At 41.3% G+C, this 22,291-nt stretch overlaps 1 protein-coding gene across 2 annotated transcripts in view; it reads left to right on the top strand.

The window, feature by feature from the left end:
- Positions 1 to 370: 370 nt before the first annotated feature.
- The window catches only part of GMPS (guanine monophosphate synthase), a 49,614-nt gene continuing 27,693 nt past the window's right edge, over positions 371 to 22,291 (top strand). The window contains exons 1-3 of one of the 2 annotated variants that reach the window (XM_037526241.2): positions 371 to 441; positions 12,233 to 12,414; positions 18,072 to 18,186. In XM_037526241.2, coding sequence (XP_037382138.1) covers positions 397 to 441; positions 12,233 to 12,414; positions 18,072 to 18,186 — 342 coding nt within the window. In that variant the 5' untranslated portion in view covers positions 371 to 396. Of the gene's footprint in view, positions 442 to 1,356; positions 1,432 to 12,232; positions 12,415 to 18,071; positions 18,187 to 22,291 lie in introns of those variants that run through there. The other variant, XM_054700988.1, reaches the window with a different exon arrangement.

The following is a 22,291-nucleotide window of genomic DNA, read 5'->3' as shown; positions in this document are numbered from 1 at the left end:
TATTTGAGCCTCCTATTGTAGAATAACTATAGAAAGAGGGACAACAAAAGGTGACCAAGAACAATTAATAGAGGTGAAAAGACACCTCTGTGGTGCACTGTAAGGGAATCCTGTATCTAAAAAGGGGCGGGGGGTTAATAGAGTATAAAGTTATAAAACAATAAATGAAGATAAGGATTCTGGTACATGCTGATATTCTTTGCCATAAACGCAAATGACCACTAGAATGTATTTAAACTAGGCATTATCAAATAGAGATGGGACTTAGCCAATCCTCACTGTCCGCACAACACATTCCATTTCAGGGGGATGTTGTTGCAGCTTGAGGCGCTCTTATTGGCTACTACTCTGTTCTCTGCTTTGTTTATCCCCACCTGCCGACAGAGCTCAGTTTCCATGGCTTTAGAAAGTTCAAGCATCCACATCTCCACTCAAAAAAAGGTAAGTGCGAGCGAGATCTGGGCCATGGGCTTTTTGTACACGTAAATATTTTACCAATTAACTGTCTATCCTTCACCGGATCAGGTGCCTTTTCTTTCCTTCTACACAGAGGGACATTATCTCATTGAACCTCACAGTCCCCATTTGTAGAAAGCGGAGAACATCACTACTTTATGGGACTGGTTACAATAACAAAGAGTTTTTGGAGGCCAGGGTTGTGTCACTCCTGCCCCTTAATACCTGGAGTAGAGCCAAGGGCTGAGTTCTCCAGGGGCCCAGCTTTTCGTAGGCTACCTCCATGGCGCCGTCAGCCTCCCGCAGCCACCAGGAGCTGCAGGCGGGCGGGCGGGCGGGCAGGCAGGGTGCAGGCAGCAGTTTGAGGGCGGAGAGTCACGGATCCCGCCTCCAAGCACAGGCTGCGTGGTGCGGGGGCGTGGCTTGGAGGGGCGGAGCCTGTCGGGGGCGGAGCCGGGCCGTCCTGCGGCTCCTCCTCCTTGCGGGCTGACGGAGGCGGGGCCAAGGGCTCGTTTCTTCCTGGCGGAGCGGGCCTCGGTGGCGGGGGCGGGTCCTGGGAGCGTAGCCCCGCCCCAGTAGGCGGGCGGGCCAGAGGGGGCGGGCTTCCCTGCCCGGGGGCGGGCCCAGGGGCGGGGCCGGGCCCGCAGGCCCCTCCTCCCGAGGGTGGCCGGTTCCGCGGCAGCCGGGGGAGTCCGCGGCTGGGCTCGGCGGCTGAGCGGAGCGGGCTCTGGCTCCTCCCTGTGGCTGGCCCGGGCGGAAGCGGGAGGCGGGGGCAGCGTGCGCCTCGCAGATCTTCCCTCCCGCGGCGCTGGGGCCCGCGCTCCGCGGCCGCGGCTCGATTTGGCGCTTCGCAGGCGGCTCCCGGACCAGGCCTCCTGCGCCCCAGCCCGCGCGCGCTGCCCGGGCCCCGCCGCTCGCCCCGCATCGGCCGCCGCGGGCCCGGCCCGGATGGCTCTGTGCAACGGGGATTCCAAGGTCAGCCCAGGCGCGGGGTCCGGGGCTCGCCGCCCGCGCGGCCCTCCCGCCCCCTCCCCCAGCGGTCGGCATCCCGCGGCCGGCGGGGGTCGGGGGGCCGGCGGGGCCCGCGCGCGTCGCCCTCCCCGGGCGGCGGGCGCTTTGTGGCCGCGGCGGCTGCGGGTCCTCGTCCCGCGGCGCGGGCGTCGGGCGCTCAGCCCGCTGCGCCCCAGCCCCGCGTCCTGCGGCGGGCGCCGAGCCAGCCCTGCCGCGCGGGGAGGCGGCGCGCGGGGAGAGGGTCGGCGCGTGTGTGCGGGCGAGTGCGCGCGTGTGCGCGGCGGGCGCACCCCCAGCCCGGCCCCGCGGAGATCGGGGGCCTTTGTGGCGCTCGGGGACTCGAGGTCCGGGCCTCGTGCGCGCCGGTGCTGGGCGGGCCTAGCGCTTCCCGCCACCGGGTTTCCCGCCCGCAGAGACGCCCCCGGTCCCCGCGACTACCTCGGGGTCCCCCGGCGGCCCCGCTCGGGGGCGCACCGCCTTCGGCTTGCTCCCCCTGCGATCGCCCCCGCCGCCCCCTCTCCTGTCCGCGCGGCGCGATGCCTCCCCCGCTGCGCCCACCATCCTGCCTGGGAAGGAGCGTGTCCTCCCGCCCCCGGCCCGCTGGCTCCGGCTTTCGACTCGGTAGTTGCTGGAGACCTGCCTCCCGGCCGCGGCCCCTCTCCGCGCCCCGCCGCCCCGCGCCCGCCTGGGGAGCGGGTTCCCGAGCCCGAGACTTGCTCACCTGGGGCGGCGCGGGGAGGGCGCGCGCGTGTCGCCGCCCGCATCCCCCCTTGGTTTTCTCTTCTGTGCCATTTTCCTTCGACCTGGAGTTCTTTCAGACCCTCCCAGGGTCGCTTCAGTCGGCGGGAAATCGCAGTTTTGCATTGCGGTGACTTCAGGAGCACCTCCTGGTTGCTGGTAGGGCCTGGCTTTAGGAGCTGTAGGTTGCAGCCTAGGTGAGCGGCGTCGGAAACTTCAGGTGCGCGCTGGTGGTGGAAGTAGGCGTGTTTGTGCAGCGGCGATCCTGAGAGTCCCATCTCGGTGGGTCTTCTCTCAGCTGTTGCCTGGCATGTAGTAGACACTCAAAAAGTACTTGTTGAACAAATGAGTAAAGATTACAAAGTAGTTCATACTCTCTTTTTAAACCGAGGAAACATCCGCAGGTGAGCTGGAGCTCCTTTTTAGGGAATTGTCAAAGTGAGGAAAGACAAGCAAACCCTTGTCTTTGACCTCAGAAGCTAATGTGAACCTTACCACAGCTCTTTCCTGTGCAGTACTAACTTGCAAAGCATTTGTCTTTTCTTTAGTTTTGAGCCTTACAACTCTCAGAGGAAAGGTTCGTTTTTGTGCTGGTAGAGGAAGTGACTGCTGTTGGAAGGATTGAAACCTAATTATGGACTTTGAAATATGTATGTAGTGATTTCAGGATATTTTCACAAACGAGTAACAGCAGAAAATTCTAGGTTCAGTTGGTTTTCCAAATTTAACGTCAAGGCTTTAAAATACAGGTTTTCTCTAGTTGGTATTTTTTTGTGGGTTTTTTTTTTTGTTTTTTTTTTTTGGTTCAATTTGAATTTTAAAGAGACTCTTAATCCAGTTGATGTATTTGAGCCTCTGGTGAATTGCTGGTTAACTTTCATTTCTAGGTCTTTTATGTTTTATAGCATAGTCAAGCCTTTTTTTCCCCCCCCTAATTTTTAACAATTGTGGGTCGAATAGGAAGCATTTTCAAAAGAAGCAGTTCAGGAAAATAACATATTTGATTAACTCTAGGGTTATTTCTTATACTCCTAAGGAAAAATAAACAGCCCTACAATTAAACCATGACATGGCATTGATTATAAGAAACATTTCAAGGAAAGACATTTAACTATGGGGGCAGATATAATAAAGTAGTTGAAATAAGGTATTTTTAAGAGCTTCATCTGGAAATCTGAGTAGGCTTCTGTTTTCCATACCTGGCCATTGAAACCTTTCCATGTGAAATATAACACAACCACAGTTTCCAGATTTACTTTGTACATTCCTTTGACAGTTTTGTGTAAATCTTAGTTCATAACGTGTGGAAAGAGTTGATTTTAATTCCTGTTCTGGTTCATCTGAGGTTTTTTTTTTTTTTTTTTTTTCCCCCCCTTAATAGGTTTATTGTCTTTAAGAGAATTTTCGTAAAATATAAATATAAAGGCTTCGAATTTACTTACAAAGTTAAAACATAGGTTTAAAAAATAAACACACAACCTAGAAAATTTTAGTTTTATGTGCATTTTTCAAGCAACCTCAACATATTCTGCTAATTTTCAATATTTTACAGCATATAGAAAAAAGTAGCTCAAATTCTTACCTGGATTTTCTAAAAAAGATATGCATCTTAGTTATTAGGCAAATACTTAAAATTTGAAAGCATTTGGACTGTTCTCATTAGTTTTACCCACAAAATATCATTTCAGAGCTGGAAAGAACCTTTGATGTGTTCGAGTTTCCTAAACTGAAAAAAACAGCTAGGGTTAAACATTGAAGGCTGGGATTTTGTTTCCTTTAGTTAAGGAGGAGATATAATGTTGTTTAGTAAAGATTTTATTAAATGAAAGACAATAAGGCAGTTAGCTTTAAGATCTTTTTACATCTATTCAGTGTTGGGTAGGAGTAATATGTATACATTAAGTATTATATGTAACTTTTTTCAGTTGAACTAAGACTGGATTATCTGAGGAATGTTTTTGGACTGCTTGTCAAATTTCCCACTTTTGGGCCCTATCTCAGCCTCCAACTCTGGTTGGAGTAGAGATGTGGGACCTGCCCCACCATATGACTAAGATGTTGACTAGTGCATACAGAGGTGTTTTGTAAATACTGTATGTTATATGGAATCCTTAATAACATCTAATGTTAAAATTTTTAATTTGACATTTTAATTTAAGGTTTTTGTTTTATTTATTTATTTATTTATTCATTAATTAATTCATTCATTCATACAAGAACTGGGATGCAGGCCAGAGGTGCAGGGGTTGAGAGGATTCACCAGAGACAGAGTAGAGCAGAACAGGTGATCTATGAAATACACTGCTGAGGGGAGCAGTGGGCAAGACAGGAGAATTCTACACCATATGGGTTAGCTCCCTGGCCATGTGGGTTAGCTCTCTGGCTGAGGATCCAGCTGAGGCTGCCATGGCTGGGGATAGCTTGAGAGTGCTGAGACTTTAACCCCTGTGCCACCAGGATTGAATTGAGCAGAAAGATAACCTGAAATTGTTATCTTGCTTGTGTTGAGAATTAAATAACTGTTCTGATAACCCCATAGTACATTTATTTTAAAAGTCAGAGATGAATATTTTGTTGTTTCAAATTTTGTTCATCTGTGAAGATGTTAATCTAGAATGGAAGAACTGTTATACACTAAAGGGATGGTTTTTATTTTGTTCCAGGAATGGAAGGTTTTGAAATTCTTCCAGGAACCTCAGATGACCTTGCCTTTACATGGGCCAACTTATCACTTAAGGAAAATAATTGTCTTTTAAGGATTTTTTAAAAACATAGACTTGTTCTGTACTTGTGTTCAAATGCTTTTGATACTTTTGAAAAGGGCAATTTAATGAATTATTTTATAAAGGATACTGTTTAAAGTAATGAATAGTTACTTGCTATCCACAAAGAAAATTTTCCTCTGTTAATCATATGTAAATTGTGTTCATGTTTCCTGAGAACACAAACTCTGTAATGCTTAAAATGAATGAAGTCCTTGGGGTTGATACATATTCTCAAGCACTTTGTGAATCAACAAAAAAGCAATAGACTTAAATATTTGTATAGCATATAGTTCTGGGTTGTGTAGTATATTCTTAGGTCCATACTTATCATGTATAGAGACATTTCTGTATATGCTCAAGAATCATAGTGTTTCCAAAAAATCACTTTACTGTAGTAATAGTGTGACACAGGTTGATTTTCTTTGTAGACCTTTGCCATGAAGATCCTAAGAGATGCTTTTTGTAGTTACATCTAGATACTCTTTAATATGTAGTTCATTATAATATGATAGGGAATAAGACACTTGGTTATAGTCGTGTGACTGTATATCCTCTTTGTATAAGCCAGGACACTTGAGCATAAAAGGTGGAGCTAAAAATAATTTAAAATTATAATAAGTATTATAAAATAAAATGGTGAAAAATAATGGTGAATTTATACAGTATAATAATGGTGGCAAAACTTCTGTAGCAAGAGTTCAAATTATACATTATGAACAGAACACATAGTGTCTCTTCCTGCATATCTTACAAATAGCTTTTATTTCCCACTGTCCCAGCTTATTATGCCTGGAGGTTTTGCATATCTAGCAAGTTGAGAATGGCTGTGGCACAACTGGCAGGTATACTAAGTGTCTGTGATGGCTAGCAGCTTCTAACATTTCTCCTATCAGTACCCAGGATGATAGATTTGACTACCCTTAGTTGCCATTGACCAGCTGTACTTCATTTCATTAGGAAAGAGATGGGTTATCAGTGGTTGGCTTTAAAATTGAAAGAGAAATTAAAGTGAGACATGTTCATTGCACTTGCTCTACACACTACCAGACAAATGCCATGGCAGAAGGTGGAAATACAAAATGAAACTCTAACAAATCCATCCTGTCTTACTTTAATGCTGTTATGTTCAAATATGTTAAAATATGAACACTATGAGACATGTTAAACTGGGTGGGATGTGGGAATAACTAAATTAGGACTATTCTGGACAAAGCAGGGCATATGGTCACTCCAGTTGTAAAGCACATAAGCACATACTGTCCTGAGTATTGATGTTGATTTCTTTTTTTTTTTTTAAAGATTTATTTTTATTTATGCGTACAAGAACTTGGGTGCAGGCCAGAGGTGCAGGGGGTGAGAGGATTCACCAGAAACAGAGTAGGGAGCAGAACAGGCAGATCTACTGAAATACACTGCTCAGGGGAGCAATGGGTGAGACAGGAGAGGTCTGCCTGCCAGGTGGGTAGCTCCCTGGCGAGGAATAGAACTCATGTTGCAGTGGCTGGCCATAGCTTGATAGCTCTGAGACTTGACCCCTTCCCCACTAGGAAGGCCCCCTGGATGTTGATTTTTAAGTGAATATATTTAAAATTTGACTAAAATTAATGGCTAATGTGTAAACATTAGAATAACATTCTTTGAGTTAAAAACTATGCTGTTTTTCCTATCTTCTTCTTCCTTTTTTTTTTTAAAGACTTTATTTTTTTTAATTTTTTTTTTTTTATTTTTAAAGATTTATTTTTATTTATTTATACAAGCACTGGGTACAGTCAGAAGCGCGGGAGGGTGGGAGAATTCACCAGAGCCAGAGCGGGGAACAGAGCAGGCAGAAGGACCGAAGTACACTGCTGAGGGGAGCAGCGGGTGGCAGGAGAGGTCTGCGCGCCATGTGGGACCCTCCTTTGGTGGCCGGGGAGCAGCCCGGGATTGAACCGGCGTCGCAGAGGCTGCGGGCAGCTTGGCAACCCAGCGCTCAACCACTGCGCCACCAGGGAGGCCCTTTTCCTATCTTCTTAATAATGAGAATCAAATTACTTGTTTTCTAAAAATTGAGAATTAACAATGCTGAACTGAACAAAAAGTTAAATAATCTGCTCTAATTTGCCATAACATTTGCAATGGATATTTCCCGAACTTTTAGGGCTGCCTGGATGTGTAAGATTCTCTTATTTACTCTGTCACTATATGGGAAACATAAGAACGCTTTTTTATCTTTAAAACCTCATAGAGAGCTAGGTAATTTTTTTTTTATTTAAATGGGAGGTTTATTAGGGAAAGGGACAGAGTAATATAAGACATTTGCATAGACACAAGCCGGCAGGGAGAGCTGCCCCAAAAGGGACAGGTTTGCTGTCCCATGCTGTCCCATGAAGGCGGGCGGCCTTGAGGAGCAGGACCTCCGGCCTCCGCTGAGGGAGGTCAGTGAAGAGAAGCCCTGGCCAGGTACAGGTCACAGGCAGGAAGGAAGCTGCTGCCCTGCAGAGGGAGACAGGTGGTGAAAAGCGCTTGAATAGTCACAGGTGGGCAGAGGGAGTGCTACTGAGGGCTAGGTAAATTTAAATTACCCTAACCTTGTAATTGGAGAACTAGTTTTAGTAATTCTTAACCCTTTGAATCTCATTATGAATATGAATATGAGGCTTCGAATTCTAAAATTATTCCTTGGACAAATTTTAGCTGAACTCTAATTTGGATAATTTTAGATGAATAGAAGTACTTGCTTTGATGTTATTAGTAGTAGTGGAACTTTTTTATGCTGTGAATTCCCCCTTCATTTTATGAAAAATTTCAAACAAAAAAATTTAGGTTAACATTTATGCCTCCCATTTCTATTATTCACTTTTCTTATTATTTTTTAAAGATTTATTCTTATTTATTAATGCATACAAGAATGGGCATGTAGGAAAGAGGTGCAGGGGGTGAGAGGATTCACCAAAGTGGTGAGCAGAGCAGGCAGATCTACTGGAACACACTGCTGAGGTTAGCAGTGGGCAAAACAGGAGAGGTGACAGGAGAGTCTGCTGTGCATGTGCTTAGCTCCCAGACAGGGGATCCAACTCCTGCTGCAGCGGCTGGCCATAGCTTGATAGTGCTGACACTTTAACCTCTGCACCACCACGGAGGTCCGCATTTACTTTTCTTAAAAAATATTTGTTTTTATAAGAGCTTTATTGAGATAGACTAGGTAGAATTCACATATCATAAATATGTCCATTTGAACAGTTCAATGCAATGGTTAATATATTCACAAATTTTCCAACAAAGTTAATTTTAGAAGATTTTTATCACCCCCTACCCTTTTGCAATCAGTCCTCATGTGCCTCTTACTACCATTCCTAGACAACCACTAATATATTTCTGTTTCATTAGATTTGCCCATTTTGGACTTTTTCTAAGACTAGACTCTTAGAATAGATAGCATAATGCTTCTGTAGGGGAAGAAAAATTTTACCTTCCCTTTTAGGATTTTTAGCTTGTCTAACAATTAAATTGCTAAGTCAGATTAACAGGAGAAAAGTGTATGTATTTAAGGGAGCCCAATAAAGCCATGCTGGGACTCAAAAGGCAACCAGGTATACATTGATGGGTTTGGTTTATTAACAGTTTTGAGTTTTGTGTCTTTATTCATAAGAGATAATGGCTTCTAGTCTTGTGATGTCTTTAGTTTTGGTATCAGGTTACTGGTTTCATAGAAGGACTACCTGGTATACCATTGCTTTTTACATAGTTCTTAGCTTTATGTAGTAAGATTTTAGAGTGAGACTCTAAGTTAACATTTTAGTGGACCATCTGATTGGGTGAAATAACACATAAGACTTAGAGCATTATGCTGAGAAGGTAATTCTTCTAAAGGTAATCGGTATACTTCCAGTGGATATCACCTGAATCAGAATTCTTAGGGATGAAAGTATGGACCTTCAATGTATGGTTAGTCCACTTAAGTGTATTTAAGTGTAAGTCCATCTAGTGAGGGTCGCTAATAGTTGTTTTGTTCAGCTTATTTTTATTAGAGTTACATTGTACGTGTAGTGAAGTGCACAGACTGATCAATTTTCATTTGTTTATTGAGGTAACATTGACTTTATAACACTGCATTTTATTTAGAGGAATAGGCTCATACCTCCTCACATGTGTGTCACCACATCACACCCACCCCCAAAACACCCTGATTCCTTTACCATAGACCATATGAACACCTTGCCTATTTGTTGCCGCTCCCACTCTTGCCCTTCTAGTAACCTCAATTCGGCAGTCATATTTTTGGGACTCTTTTTTATATAAAAGATTTATTTTATTTATGCGTACAAGAGCTGGGGTATAGGCCAGAGGTGTGGGGGGTGAGAGGATTCAACAGAGACAGAGTGGGGAACAGAGCAGGCAGATCTACTGAAATAGACTGCTGAAAGGAGCAGCGGGAGAGACAGAAGGCGTCTGCTGTGCCATGTCGGTAGCTCCCTCGCTGGGGATCGAACTCCTGCTGCAGTGACTGTGGATAGCTTCATAGTGCTGGGACTTAACCCCTTGTGCCACCAGGGAGGCCCTTGTTTAATTGTATTTTAATGGAAACAATATGTGGTTTGTGGGCAAACAGGATTTGTAAATATAAAAAGATTTACCAGTAGAAGTGGACTATTTTTATTTCATTACAAATCTGAATTTTAAACTACAAAATAACTTGACAATAAAACTGATCAGAATGGAATTAAAATACATATTAAAATAATTTAATTAAAATAAAAAAAATTAGAATGGAATTAACAAGGTTAGGGTTTTAAAAGATGAAACCTTGTGTTGGAGCAATATTTTCATATAAAGCAATTTTCAGGTTTTTGATAAAATGTCTTTTACTTTGTCTTTGAACCATATTACCTTGTCTGTCTAGAAGGGCATATCTTGGGTTCACCAGGCCTAGTTTTCCAGAAGTTAATAGTGCTTCTACTTGGATTTTCATCACTTCATTAGTTTACCCCCTTAAATTAAAAAGCTAAAAAAATCAGTGCAATTTATGTCTTAAAGGTAAGAGAGCTAAGCATGATGCCATTTCATGCAGTGTTGCTCTGCATACTTCTACTTCTGCTATAATTGGCCAGGTAAAACAAAATCATAGTATCTTCTTGGTCAAGAATCTGCCACAGAGGGCCTCCCTGGTGGTGCAAGGGGTTAAGTCTCAGCATTGTGAAGCTATGGGCAGCCACTGCAGCACTAATTTGATCCCTGGCCAGGGAGGTAACCCACATGGTGCAGCAGACCTCTCACCCGCTGCTCCCCTAAGCAGTGTATTTTAGTCATTCTGCCTGTTCTGCTCCCCACTCTCTCTATGAATCCTTTCAGAGCCCCCCCACCCCCGCCCCAATCTGTCCTATACCCCAGCTCTTGTGTGCATAAATAAATAATTCTTAAAAAAAAAAAAAAGAATCTGCCATGGATGCTTCAGTATTTTTTTTAAGATTTATTTTATTTTTTTTATTATTTATTTATTTATTTATTTATTTATTCATACAAGCACTGGGTACAGTCAGAAGTGCGGGAGGTTGAGAGAATTCACCAGAGCCAGAGCGGGGAGCAGAGCAGGCAGAAGGATCGAGGTACACTGCTGAGGGGAGCAGCGGGCGGCAGGAGAGGTCTGCGCGCCATGTGGGAACCTCATCCGGTGGCCGGGGAGCAGCCGGGGATTGAACCGGCGCTGCAGAGGCTGCGGGCAGCTTCGCAACCCAGCGCTCAACCCAGCGCCACCGGGGAGGCCCAGTATTTTTTTTAATGTCACTTTCGGTGGTATTAGAAACATTTTCGTAATGATGTATGAGAATAATTTCTTGCTTACAAGTTTGTGAGTCAGTTCAATTTGCTGAACTCCATTACTCTCATTCTTTTCCTGGAGGCAGTAGGTTCATGGTGTATTCATGATGATGGCAGGTGGAAACTTTAAGCTGGCTTAAGATGTCACCTCTGCCCTTATTCCATTGGCAAAAGCAAGTCTTATTATGATTGCCAAGAGTGAAGAAATACATTCTGCCTATAATCAGACAAACTGCAGGTCACATGACAGAAGACATGGATTTGGAGAATAGTGAAAAATTAAAACCAATGATGTAATATGGAAAATTAAAAACCTATAAATGTGCACAAGGGGATCAAAGGGCATCATGTCCCCATCAGGCAGCTTAGTGGTTGTAAATGTGGTCAGTCTTTGTTTATAGATGTTTACTCAGTGTATCACAATAGGTGTTAACCTGTGCCTGGTCTCTATTTTTGTATGTAAGATTAATTGGTTGATTCTGGTGTTGCCAACTTACCCATCAATTATCAAGTTTGTTATCAATCTTTCACTTTATGATTTCAATAGCCAATACTTAATTCTGTACTTCTCGCAGAGCTGCAGCCAAAAAGCAAGTTTTAAAAAGAAATTTCAATACACTGATGATTACTTTTCTGTAAAATGCAGAACATTATTAGACAAATTAAGTATAAAAATCAAGTCATATAAAAATAAAAACCCCATATTTGTATTGTAGATTTAGTGGAAATAAAATTTTTCTGTTGTTTATGAATGCTTACAGAATGTTTATGTACTTACATGAATTGGTAATGGTTTGTGGACTAGCTCTGGTGTGTAGACTAGCTCCGCAAACCGGACTAGTTATTGTGCACCAGTAACTTAGATCGTTGTTTTATTAGAGGTTGCAAGACAGTGTAATTCTAATTATGTTTTTTATGGAATTCTTTTATAAATAATTTTTTAGTGTTATGTACTATGTGTATGTTTATAATTTTCCTCAGGTAGTATTGAAATTCTAATAAAGTACCTTGAGACATGCTTACCTTTTGGCAACAAATTGTCAGTTCTTTACTATTGTATTCCCATAGGAAAGCTGTGACTATTTGGTGGGGAGACCTTCAATTTCTTGTCCAATCTGGGACACTTGAGATTCAAAGGAGGCACCGCTAATATTAATGGCTCTATAACATCTATAAACCAGGCCTGTATTTTGTACAACTGGGTTATGTGTTCACCTTGCTTTTAGAAAATATTTGTAAGTTGCACTATGCATAGACTAATTGTCATGTAGTCAGTTTATGGTGCTTTAATTAAAGTGCTTATAGATATCTAAATCTTCCTGGTAAAAGAAGTCTCTTGAATTGGCAATTCAGAATCCTGAACTGTTTTCATTGCTCTGGGTTTTTGGTATTGATAGTGACCTACTGTTTTTTAAGGTAGTAGCTCTCTTTCATAATTAAGAAGACACTTATATTAATACTTGCAGCTGGAGAATGCTGGAGGAGATCTCAAGGATGGCCGCCACCACTATGAAGGAGCTGTTGTTATTCTGGACGCTGGTGCCCAGTATGGGAAAGTCATAGACCGGAGAGTGAGGGAACTGTTCGTGCAGTCTGAAATCTTCCCACTGGAAACACCAGCATTTGCCATCAAAGAGCAAGGATTCCGGTATGCTTTTCACTTATATGTTTCTGAGGAGATTGAACTTAGATACGGGGATAGTTTATTATTAATTTGCTTGGGCACTGAATTTTTTATGAAAGAGAAGCATGAATAGTTTTACAAGGAATTTCCTGTGACATTGATTTAAAAAATAATTAAAGGGAACATTTACTTTTCTCAGTTTAGAATATTACTTTAATTTTAATTGCACAGCTATAGAATTTATCTTTTGAATATTTTATTTCTTATAGGATTTCTAAGTCAGCATTAGATTTGGCTATTATGCATCCTATTCATCCTGGGGTATTTAATCATAGGAATATATATGGTGGCTAGAATACCAAAAGGAGAAGAATTGAGTACAGTGAGTCTTGCTTCCTATCCCAAGACAGACACTAGATTCTAAAATGTAAAGATTTCATAAGTTGAATCTGAAGGCTAATTACTCAGTTTGTATTCTTGGAATTAATCCAAAACAGCAGTTAACTTACATATAGTTTCTTTAACAACTATTTTGGGTTAAAGCTATACTATTTTTTTTTAATGATTTATTTATTTATGCAAATAAGAGCTGGGGTGTAAGCCAGAGGTGTGGGGAGTGAGAGGATTTATCAGAGACAGAATGGGGAGCCAAACAGGTGAGTGTCTGAAATATACTGCTTAGGGGAGATGCCGGTGAGACTGGAGAGGTCTGCTGCACCATGTGGGTTAGCTCCCTAGCTGGGGATTGAACTCATGCCACAGTAGCTGGCCGTAGCTTAATAGCCCTGAGACTTTAACCCTTGCAACACCAGGGAGGCCCACTATCCTTTTTTTTTTTTTTTTTGGAATTAATGTTTATTAATAATGTTCTTCAGGAGCAGGCATCTAGCTCTTAAGCTCTAATGTATGTTTTTTCCAAAATGTGTTTAATTTTTCCTAAAAACAATTTTCCATTGGGAAAATGCTTATTAACGTTAAAAGACTTTATAGACATATATACATTATCCTGTGATTTTTTTTTTTTTTTTGTGTGTGTGTGTGTGGGACCCTCGCCGGTGGCCTGGAATCGAACCTGCGCTGCAGAGGCAACCCAGCGCTCAACCGCTGTGCCACCAGGGGAGGCCCATATCCTGTGATTTTTGTTTCTGAAGTTAGAGTGAATTGAATGTCAGGAAAGGCAGGTTTAAATTTAACTCTATTTTAATCTTAGGACACAGATTAAAAACAGTTACCTTTAGATTAATGTATATATTTCAGTGAAGTACCATTACAACCTTGTTAATTTTTTCATAGCATGGGATTTCTCCCTCAGGTGCGGTCATCCTGTTTTTCCCCTCACCAAAGCATCCTTAATCCTCCATCATAGGCCTTGGGTCCTCCCCCCTCCCTGTTTTCTCCCCTCTCCTTCCTCCAGGATGCCTCAGACAGCTGTCCTTTTAAGCTGAAGTATTAAATTTTAGAGTAAAAAGGACTTTGAGGTCTATCTAATTCAACTCTTGATTTGCCAGCAAGAACCAGTTTTAGAGAAATGAAAATACTATGAGAAATCGAAATGACCCTCTGTCGAAACCAGGCCCAATCATTTCCCCTACCTAAAAAAACAAATCCCCTAGCAAACTAACCCAGACTCAATGTAGAGAAACCAAATACTTGGCAACAGAATTATAAGCGATTGTTTTTCTTATCATCTGGTCATACATAACAGTTATTTGGTTTTGCTTGTGCCCCAATATTCTTCTCTGTGAAAAACAGAAACTGTAGCATGGACTTTTATTCTAATCCTTCCTTTTGAGTGAGAGATTTGGCCCCTTTTCTAGAATAAATATTTGTTTTATGACATAAGGGACATCTTAACCTACCAATTTTTAGAACCTTGATCTGCCTGATATATAAGATTGGTATCTGGAATGACTTAGGGCTTATTAAGTCTTGTAATTGCAAGTTAGTTTCAAAGTGATAGCAGGGTGGAAACAAACCTTGGAATGATTTAGCTTTTATCAAGATGTATTAGATAAGAATTTTTGTAATTGATTGTTAAGTACTACTTAAGTTTTATCCTTGAATAAGCCCATTGCCTTTTTTTAAAAATTTATTTATTTATTTATACAAGCACTGGGTACAGTCAGAAGTGCGGGAAGGTGAGAGAATTCACCAGAGCCAGAGGGGAGAGCAGAGCAGGCAGACTGACGAAGTACACTACTGAGGGGAGCAGCGGGAGGCAGGAGAGGTCTGCACGCCATGTGGGACCCTTGCGGGTGGCCAGGGATTGAACCAGCGCTGCAGAGGCTGCAGGCAGCTTTGCAACCCAGTGCTCAACCGCTGCGCCACCAGGGAGGCCCAAGCCCATAGCCTTTACTTTTAATTGCATTAAGAATCTTATGGCGGGCCTCCCCGGTGGCGCAGCGGTTGAGCGCTGGGTTGCGAAGCTGCCCGCGGCCTCTGCAGCGCCGGTTCGATCCCTGCTGCTACGTGGCCACCGGAGGAGGGTCCCGCATGGCGCGCAGACCTCTCCAGCTGCTCCCCTCAGCAGTGTACTTTGGTCCTTCTGCCTGCTCTGCTCCCTGCTCTGGCTCTGGTGAATTCTCTCACCCTCCTGCGCTTCTGACTATACCCAGTGCTTGTATAAGTAAATAAATAAATAAATCTTAAAAAGGAAAAAAAAAAAAAAAGAATCTTATGGCCCAGAATTTAACAGATTAATGACAGATGCTGGGTAGCCTCTTGGTGATTATCCTTTATAAAATGAAATATATGCTGGAATTCTAGGGGTCTTGATTATTAAGAGTGTTTTATAGAATTTTAGTTTCTGCATTTTTAAAACTTGCTATGAAGATTTTATTGGTAACTTTTGATTCAGATTATTGTAAAGAATTCAGCTTCTTCTTTTCCTACTCCCTAAGGTGTTTCTTTAGTGAGTCAGAGTTGTTAGGCAGTGTTCTAAAATTACTTAGCTTCTGTATTTTTTCATTTTTTCATTTTTGTATCTTTTTCCCCACCACCTTCCCTATACTATACCGCCATTTACTTTTTTCTCTCCTCCCACCTCAGAGCTCTTATGGTATTTGTCAATGTCTGCTAATTTTATAAGTATTTTACTTTGTCAAATTGTTATGTAAATGTCCAGTTTTGTGTGTGTGTGTGTGTGTGTGTGTGTATGTGTGTGTGTGATTCTGACTTGTTTTGATATATTTAATTCTGGGGCCTCCCTGGTGGCGCAGGGGGTTAAATCTCAGCACTATGAAGCTATCAGCAGCCATTGCAGCATGAGTTAGAGCCCTGGCCTGGCCAGGGAGGTAACCCACATGGTGCAGCAGACCTCTCCTGTCTTGCCTGCTGCTCCCCTCAGCAGTGTATTTGCAGTCAATCTGCCTGTTCTGCGTGTACCACTCTGTCTCTGGTAAAACCTCTCAACTGCCCCCCGCCCACTCCCCCGTGCTTCTGGCCTGCACCCAGCTCTTGAATGCATAAATAAGTAAATCTTTAAAATACATACACACACACACATAATTCCTTCAAACTCCCTCCATTTTGCTGTAAATGTTTGCATTTCAATTTTCCTTATGACTCAATAGTATTCTGTAGTGTGAATATACTACATTCTTGATCTAAGCATGATGGACATACTTCTATGTCCTAGCTTTTGTGCTAGGACACATAGTGCTGCAATTATCATTGTAGAGCATATAGTTTTTTGTGTTGATGGTTTTTTTGGATAGATACCAAAGATTTGGATTGCTAGGTCATAGCGTATTTTCAGTTTTAGTTTTTTAAGGTAAATCCAGAATGCTTTCCATATGGGTGTACCAGTTTATTTTCCCACCAACAGTGTAATAAATAGGGTTCTTCCTCTTTCTTGGCATTCTCTTCAACACTTGCTGGGAGTCATTTTAATAAATGTCATTCTCATGGCTGTAAGATGGTATCTCATTGTGATTTTTTGGTAAAAGATGTATTTATGCATACAAGAGCTGGGATGTAGGCCAGAGGTGTAGGGGTGGGAGGAGAGGATTCATCAGAAACACAGTGGGAAGCAGGACAGGTGGATCTACTGAAATATACTACTGAGGGGAGCAGTGGGCTAGACAGGAGAGGTCTGCTGTGCCATGTGGGTTAGTTAGCTCCTGCCATGTGGGTTAGGGCTGCAAAGGCTGGTGGTAGCTTGACAGTGCTGAGACTTTAACCCCTGCACCACCAGGGAGGCCCTCCAAAAACATCTTTATTGTTGATGTCATGGAACTAGTCACCAGTGTTTTCTATATATTTTATTGTGGCAAACTTCTGCATTTTTAAGGAGCTAGATTACGTATCTGCTCTTTAGGGTCAACCCCACACACCTTTAGAATTACTATTTTAAAGATGTCACATTTGTCATTAGAGTAGGTTGTCTTTAGTCTGATAGGAGATAGGGTAAAAAACATAATGTATGTCATAATTCTTGTTAAAATACAAAATTCAAAGAGTGGGGCCTTTGAGCTCTCTTAACTTATTATTACATATTTTTAAAATGCCCTAGGTTGCTGAGTAATTCTTATGAACTTGAGTTTTGATATATTATTCTGCATGTGTTATAAGCCTAGCATTTTTAGTTTGAATGTTACTCACGGCAGACAACCACTATAAAGTGAATTGTAGCCAATTGTGCGAATATGTTTTGGCTATATCTTGGAATATAGTATTATCCTTTAGAAATACAGATAAATTGGGATTCCTGCAAACTCTAACTTAAAGTGAAACTAGAGGCTACCTTGAATAAACTGCATAAATTGTGCCTGTGTTGCATAAATGGGCATGTGTGCCAGATGGGAGAACCATGAGTACATGAAGGTGTGAGTATTTTTGTAGTTCCAGTTATTTGTACCATGTGAGAGGAAAGGCCCAGTATTGCCAATTTTTTTTCCCCTTTAGAGAGTCCAGAAATCTGAATTTGAGTATAAAATTTGTAATATTAAAATGCTTTAAACTTTTTTGAGTGAATGATGAGTGCCAAATTAGACATATTAGTGGCCAGTTGGGGAACATGTGTCACAGTTTGCAGCTTTCTTTATAATAACAGTTTGATTTCCAACTTAACTCATAGAATGATCTGTAAATGGTAATGAAGTCAGATTATGATATTGGGTCAAAAGAGATTTTAACTCCTTTTCCTGGGTCTCAGGTAAGATTGTTGAGAATTTGTGGGACGGGAAAACAGGCAAAGTTAGGTAACTCTTCACATACTGCCATTTTTGCTGTAATTTGCTCTGAGTCACCCAGGACCAGGTATATATATGATATACCTGCCCTTGTCCTCTTGTAACATGGTTTACTTCTTGTCTTATATTTTCTCCATTCTCCATCTCCCTTTAGAATTCTCCTTTACTTCTTCCATCAATTAGGAAAACAGTCAAAACAGATTCACATTAACCTTCAAGAATAGAGACTTTGGTATTTATATTTAAAATTTGTTATTTTAATGAGTGTTGAATTGATAGTCTTCAGACATTGTAATAGAGTACAAATAATGAAGCTGTTGTAGGATATTAATTAGCTGTGAGAGGATCTGTATTTGCTACGTTGTATCAAAAGTATAACAAAAATGTCTGAATTTATATTGAATTCCCCTCACTGGTAAAAGGGAAGGAGAGCAAAGACTATATACAAATCAGCAGTGATTCATCAACTCTTTCCCTTTAAATCCACAGTGCTATTATCATCTCTGGAGGACCTAATTCTGTGTATGCAGAAGATGCTCCCTGGTTTGATCCAGCAATATTCACTATTGGCAAACCTGTTCTTGGAATTTGCTATGGCATGCAGGTACATCTGTGAATTTGTTCTAAGAGTTAACTTAATTTTATTCTGTTTGTGACTCCTGTATTAGTATTCTCTGTCTCTAGAGTATTTAGGGTATTCAGTTAGTTGGATGAGATAATTTGTGCATATTACAGCTTGAGTTGTACTAATATGACAGAGCTGACCTGAGTGGGAATCTGTTGTTAGAAAAGTAAACTATATTAATGCATACAACAAAATACTATCTATTAAAAAAATAAACTTAGATATTCAGATTTACATCAGAATTGCAGAATAGTACACAGAACTCCTATATACTTTTACCCAATACCCCAATTTTAACCATTTAAATAAGTTGCAGATGTGTTACTTTTTGTAGTCCCGAAGTACTATGCCAGTGTCCCACATAAGCACAGTAAACTATCAAAAAATTAGGACATTAACATTTAGTTAGCATCTAATCCAGAGATTCAAGTCTCACATTTTACTGTTTGTCTCATTAATGTCCCTTAAGAATTCTGGATCCAATCAAGGACTGTGTGTTGTGTTTAGTTACCATGTCTCTTGAGTATCCTTTAGTTTGGAACCATTTCTTCTCTTTCATCGCCTTCATAGTTTTAAGGAAAAGTACCTTCAGGTACTTTGTAGAATATCCCTCAATTTTGGTTTGTTTGTTTCCTCATTGTTAGTCATGTTTTGTATTTTTGGCAGGTTACTGTAGAAGTGATGCGGAGCTTAGGGCATCTCATTAGGGGACCCTTGGTGTCAGTTTGTGCTGTGACCAAATGTCATTCATTAGCTTTGGTCTAATGTAATGTTATTAAGTATATATGCCTTGGAGTTGATCAAAAGCAAGAGCTAGTTGAGATCTTGAATATAAGAATATCAAGAGATATTCTTCTGTGAGTTAAGTGTTTAGAAATGTCTTTAGGCTGCTGTGGTACCTTTCTTGCTTACTTTATTTTTAAAATTTTTTTTAAAGATTTATTTATTTATGCATACAAGAACTAGGGTACAGGCCAGAGGTGCTGGTGGTGAGAGGATCCACCAGAGACAGAGTGGGGAACAGAACAGGCAGACTGACTGAAATACACTGCTGAGGGGAGCAGCTGGGGAGACAGGAGAGGTCCGCTTCGCCACGTGGGTTAGTTCCCAGGCTGGGGATTGAATTAGTGCTGCAGAGGCTGCCGATAGCTTCATAGTGCTAAGACATAACCCTTGGTCCACTAGGGAGGCCTCTTGCAGGGTAAGGTAAAAATGTCAGGCTTTTCTGCCCTCCCGCCATCAGGATAGATGATGGATCCTTGCAGTCCTGAATGCATGCCTGATGGCGGGCACCTGGAGTAGGGTGTGGGCATAGGTAGATGGGATTCACCTGAGCTGAGACTGGGCTTTTAAGGGAGGCGTCACGGGGACACCAGCAGAAGCCGAAAGAGAAGCCGAGAAAGAAGTAGCAGAAGCTGAGAGAGAAGCAGAGAACGCTGGAGAGCCCAGATAGAGTGAAGACTTGCTGGGGGCTGGGAGACCTGCCAGCCTCCCGGCCCGCCAGCACCCTTGCCTGCTGTGTACCGGGTAAACCCCAATAAAAACCTGCAAAAGCCACTGAGGGCTCCAGACCACCTCCTTTACCTGGTCTGCTGGATCAGAAAACCTGCACTGGCCCATTCCTGCCCTACACCCCTCAAATTATGTTTTTTACCCACTTCCCCCTAAACACTTTCAAACTGAGAATTTTCTGCTGTGATGAAAGTAGCCAAATACAGTAACTATAGATTTACTTGTTCATGAATTGTCTTGATTGCTTCCCTTTTTTTCACTTTTGGCTTTATTGGAAGGGAAGACAGGGTCAGAATACAAGTGGAATTAACTCCTCGCCCCACGTGGAATTAATCTTTTCGTGAGATCCTAATTGGCCAAAATGGAATTGGTGTTAATTAAAATATCAGCTTTTCAGTTTCCACATGATATTCTGATGTTTCCTAATTAATAAAGAATTACCTGTTAATTTTCAATTTCTTGTGGAATGGCTAATAATAAAGACGTTGTATTCTCCTGATGACTGAGTTGTTTCAGTCTGTGGATTGAGAATAATTTCAAATGCTAGTAGTTGTGGAAGATAGTGAGTTTTTTCAATAATATTCTGATTGAAACTTGTACTTTAATGTGAATCTTGCACAGAGGGAAGCTCTTTCAAAGGTAGAAATTGAACAAACCGACTTGTTTTCTTCTAGCTGACGTAGGTGCTTTCAGTGAAGGAAGTAAATACAAATCAGTGTTCACATAAGAATATTTTATTCTGTCCTTGATACGAGGTCAGAATATTAGAAATTAGTGCTCTGTAATATAGCTTTACCAGATTTTGTTTTTAATTGTTTTATGGTTTTCCACTTTGATTTAGAGGAAATACTGATTACTATAAATATGTAAAGTACAAGGGCCAATATCTACAATAATGGATATTTACTTCTCTAGGCAATAAACACTTTACAGTAAAAGGCTCTTTTCCCCTGTTAATGTTCTCTGAAAATTCAAATGGTGATTATGAATTGGATTTAGATGGTAACTTATTTTTAGAATTTCCTATTTAGTGTCCTACTGAACATATTTTCTTAGAAGAGTATGCATTCCAATTGACTTGAACATTGGAAATTGATTTTTTAAATATATGTACTTTGCCAAGATGTAATATATTTACATAATTTATTGATCTCCCTTGCCAGAATAGTCAATATTAATCATACAGCACTACTTATAATTAAGTTAAACAGTCCTTAGTATCTTGAGGGATTATAACAACATTTTGTAAGGAAGAGTTTCATAAGATATGTTTTTAGGGTACAATTATAGTAAAATAGTCTGGGAGATGCTTCTTTAAGTGATAGTGACTGACTGTTGTCTACCATTTTGTCAAACCCCTATATAACTCTAATAAGGCTACATTTTTCTGTCATTTGATAGGGATGGTGTTAAGGCAGCCAGAACCATTTGTGCTCACTGTAAATGTGTGCAAAAAAAATTTGCCTGTATATCATCTGAACTTTAATAGTCACATGATAGATTAGGGTGATCTTGGTCCTTTGGGAAGAAATCAGATTTTTTTCAGAAAATATTGATAGAGATAACATCTAACCTATATGTTGTAAAGGACTGCCACTTCTAGAGACTATTGGTGGGTAATGTTAGCATGGACCGTCTCTGGTGTGCACCTCCTCTCCTGTTACTACCCTGGAATTTTAATAATTTCAAGGTCTTAAATACTAGCTGGGTTCTCTTGTCAGAGTTTTTCTAATTATTTTCCTGGTAATTCTTTGCCTTTGAAGAAAAAGTTTGTGCTGCTCATCGTTACCTTTATTTCTGTTACTGACTTACCACTCCCCTTTCCCCAGTGTGAAAAATAGAATATTAGCAGAACTTTTTTTTTTTAAGATTTATTTATTTATGTAAACAAGAACTGGGGTTCAGGCCAGAGGTGTGGGGGTGAGAGGATTCACCAGAGACAGAGTGGGGAACAGAACAGGCAGACTGACTGAAATACACTGCTGAGGGGAGGAGGGGAGACAGGAAAGGTCTGCTGCGCCATGTGGGTAGATCTGCAGAGGCTGCAGAGAGCTTCATATGTTGTGTCTTAATGCCTTGTGCCACCAGGGAGGCCCATTAGCAGAACTTTTGAAACTCCCTTTCTGTTTTCTTCCTATGTATTCTTCTCCTTTCAACCAAAGGTAGCTTTTCTCCTGGATTTTCTTATTCCTTTCTTTTCTTTATAGATTTATATATGTTTATATCCTTAATTTACTTTTGTTCATTGGCCTTGATATGAGTGAAATTATACTGTGTGTTTTCAACTTTGGTTTCGAGATTCATATATATTAATATATTAGATAGTAAGTTACTCACTTTTACTATTGAATTTACTTGAATATATCACAAAGTACATATTCCACTGCTAATGTTGCTGGTCTTTTTCCAGCTTTTTGCTGTTATAGTACTACCATGAATATTTTTATACTTCTGATACTGTACACACGTGGACTTTTCTCTAGGGTAACCATGAGTTGAAATGCTGAGTCTCAGCATTGTAGGTAAAAGCTATCTCCTCCCAATTTCTATTCCCACAGCAGTATGTTCTGCT

The sequence above is a fragment of the Talpa occidentalis genome, unplaced genomic scaffold (assembly GCF_014898055.3).
Source record: "Talpa occidentalis isolate TD23 unplaced genomic scaffold, MPIMG_talOcc4v2.1 talOcc4.4, whole genome shotgun sequence".
Lineage (NCBI taxonomy): Eukaryota > Metazoa > Chordata > Mammalia > Eulipotyphla > Talpidae > Talpa > Talpa occidentalis.
The sequence above is the reverse complement of the archived record's forward strand: the minus strand, read 5'-3'. Positions and strand labels throughout refer to the sequence as shown.